The sequence below is a fragment of the Protobothrops mucrosquamatus genome, unplaced genomic scaffold (genome assembly GCF_001527695.2).
Source record: "Protobothrops mucrosquamatus isolate PMUCROS unplaced genomic scaffold, P.Mucros_1.0 scaffold1102, whole genome shotgun sequence".
In the NCBI taxonomy this organism is placed as follows: Eukaryota; Metazoa; Chordata; class Lepidosauria; order Squamata; family Viperidae; genus Protobothrops; species Protobothrops mucrosquamatus.
In genome coordinates this window covers 96034-98384 of record NW_015387323.1, presented here as the reverse complement: position 1 = coordinate 98384, position 2351 = coordinate 96034, and the positions used below count along the sequence as shown (strand labels likewise).

At 34.7% G+C, this 2351-nt stretch overlaps 1 protein-coding gene across 1 annotated transcript in view; it reads right to left on the bottom strand.

The window, feature by feature from the left end:
- LOC107291271 (insulin-like growth factor-binding protein 3 receptor) overlaps positions 1 to 2351 on the bottom strand; it is a 17765-nt gene that overhangs the window by 2892 nt on the left and 12522 nt on the right. The window contains exon 2 of the mRNA XM_015820262.1: positions 701 to 867. Coding sequence (XP_015675748.1) covers positions 701 to 859 — 159 coding nt within the window. The 5' untranslated portion in view covers positions 860 to 867. The remainder of the gene's footprint in view (positions 1 to 700; positions 868 to 2351) is intronic.

The following is a 2351-nucleotide window of genomic DNA, read 5'->3' as shown; positions in this document are numbered from 1 at the left end:
GAGAGGGGAGAGGAAAGGGAAAGGAAAGAGAGAGAGAGAGAAAGAGGAAAGAGAGGGAGAGGAAAGAGGCATACAATAATTCATTTGCATTTAATTGTAATGGTTCAAAGAATGTTTGGAAAAATGTTCGGCCCTCCAGCACGTTCACTTCATCCAATCTGGCCCTCTTTGAAAAAAGTTTGGACACCCCTGCTTTAAAATATCTATTCAACTCCATATGACCTCACCTTTAAAATCCTTTAATTGTTATTCAGAATAGAGGTACATAATATAATGAGGATGTTTCTGGATTTCTGAATTGTAGATAGCAATAGCTAAACGTGAATTTAAAATTTTGCAGTTTTGAATTTTTTTTTTTTTTTTACTTTCTCTGCTCCAAGTGGCAGAACGAAATATTTGAATTTTAAAGGTTTCTTTTGGGGAAAAAAACTATTTTAATTTTTTAAATTGTAAGCTGGAAGACAATGATAGAGAAATGGAATTGTAGTCAATCAGTCTGAAAACATCAGTACAACTATCCCTTCATTAGAGAATCAACCTGTACCTGGAAAACAGCAAGGGAAAAAATAGTGTCTCTATTACTGTCTTTTCCTTTATCCTTCCAAAGTTTTTTTCTAATGTCTTCACTTAACAATTGAAATCCAATTTCATCACATGTTTTGGCCTAAGTTTTTACTTAAATTTCTAATCTCTAGCTCACCTCTTTGATGTCAGGATTATGAATATCATGTGACTGGATGTAGAGAGCAAAACCAACAAAGGCAACAGCCAGTGAAAGGAGGCAGAAGAAGAAGGAGACCAGAGGTGGATGTTGTGCCAGGCAGATACGCAGGGAGGCCAGTAGGGAGCAGATTACCATGGTAAGCCCTAGAGGTGAGGGTAAGAAGGATGTAGTATTATCCTAGCTCTAGAACAGGCATGTCAAACTCGCGATGTCATGTCGCGCGACGTATCGGAGCTTTTTCGCCATTGCCGGCAATGGGGTGGGCGCGGCTCCAGTATGATGAAACCGGCCCGTGGGCCGGCAGTTTGACACCCCTGCTCTAGAAACTAAAATGTTTACGGGAGAGACTACTAGAATAGCCAGAAAAAAGGTATTGATAACATGACTCTTTCATTTTTGTATAGTTCAGCTGTTCTAATTTCAAAAGTTAACATGTGAATTTAAATAAATCTATTGATTTAATTTCATTATTGCTTAATTTAAACTGGTGAAAATCTTTCTTGGGACTATACAAAAAATACAAAGGAAGGCTGCTTGTTTAAGATTACACTTCCATTGTGATTGCCATGAAACGGGAAGCTGATTTTTTTTATCTGTGCATTCAGATATGGGAATACTTAAAAGATTCCTAATCTGCATTCTGGCATTACATAATCAAAGAAAAAGGTTGCACATTTCTGCCCACTGATTTTCAAAAAGTCTAATTCTCTCTTATGTGAAGACATGTCTACTGAAGTTAAAAATAGCTAGTTTCTTCACCATGCCAACTGGATGAATCTGCTTGTAAGAGAATTTGTAATTTAACCAGACATAATTTTGTCATACTTTCATATTCAAGACAGCATTTGATTATCTTATATTGTATCTGAAGTTAGCAGATTACAATAACATGAAATTGGAAAAAACAGCTGGAATAATGGAGGTAGAGAACTGGATAATCTAGCTAATACTATAATTTCATCAAAATCATGTTTTAGAACATGAAGATACAAAACTTCATATCTGAAAATTCACTACAAAAGATATTCTATCAAACTAGTAGTAGCATAAGTGCAGGAAATTAAACGTAATCTTCTCAGCCATCTATCATGGCTAATAGTAAACAGACAGGAAAGCAGAATACTTAAGATTTTTTGTCCCAGTTTGGAGGAATGGTTGGTGAAGTTGACAGATTTTGCTGGAATGGTTAAATTAACTTGATTAGAGAAAAGACATTATCTACATTGATCGCTGACTGGAAGCTCTTATGGATGTTTTACACAAAAATGAACTTATGACTTATAGTTTTGATGAGTTAGACAGGATAGATTATAGAAAGAACAGTAATATGTAGTTTTAGAACAAGGTGGAGAATATTAGAAGCTACTTCTTTATACTTTTTTTCTTTTAATGTTTTTTCTTGCACTTTTTCTTTGATTTTTTTCTTTCTTTAGTTTAGTTTAGTTTAGTTTTATTAAATTTATACCCCGCCCTTCTCCCGGAGGACTCAGGGCGGCTTACAGCCAGTTTAAAAACAATAATACAATACAATACAAAATTTAAAAGTGATTAAAAATAAATATTTAACTAGGCCGCTTCTACTAAAAATTTTGTTAAAACCAATTTAAAATACCCCTAGGCCAGTCCT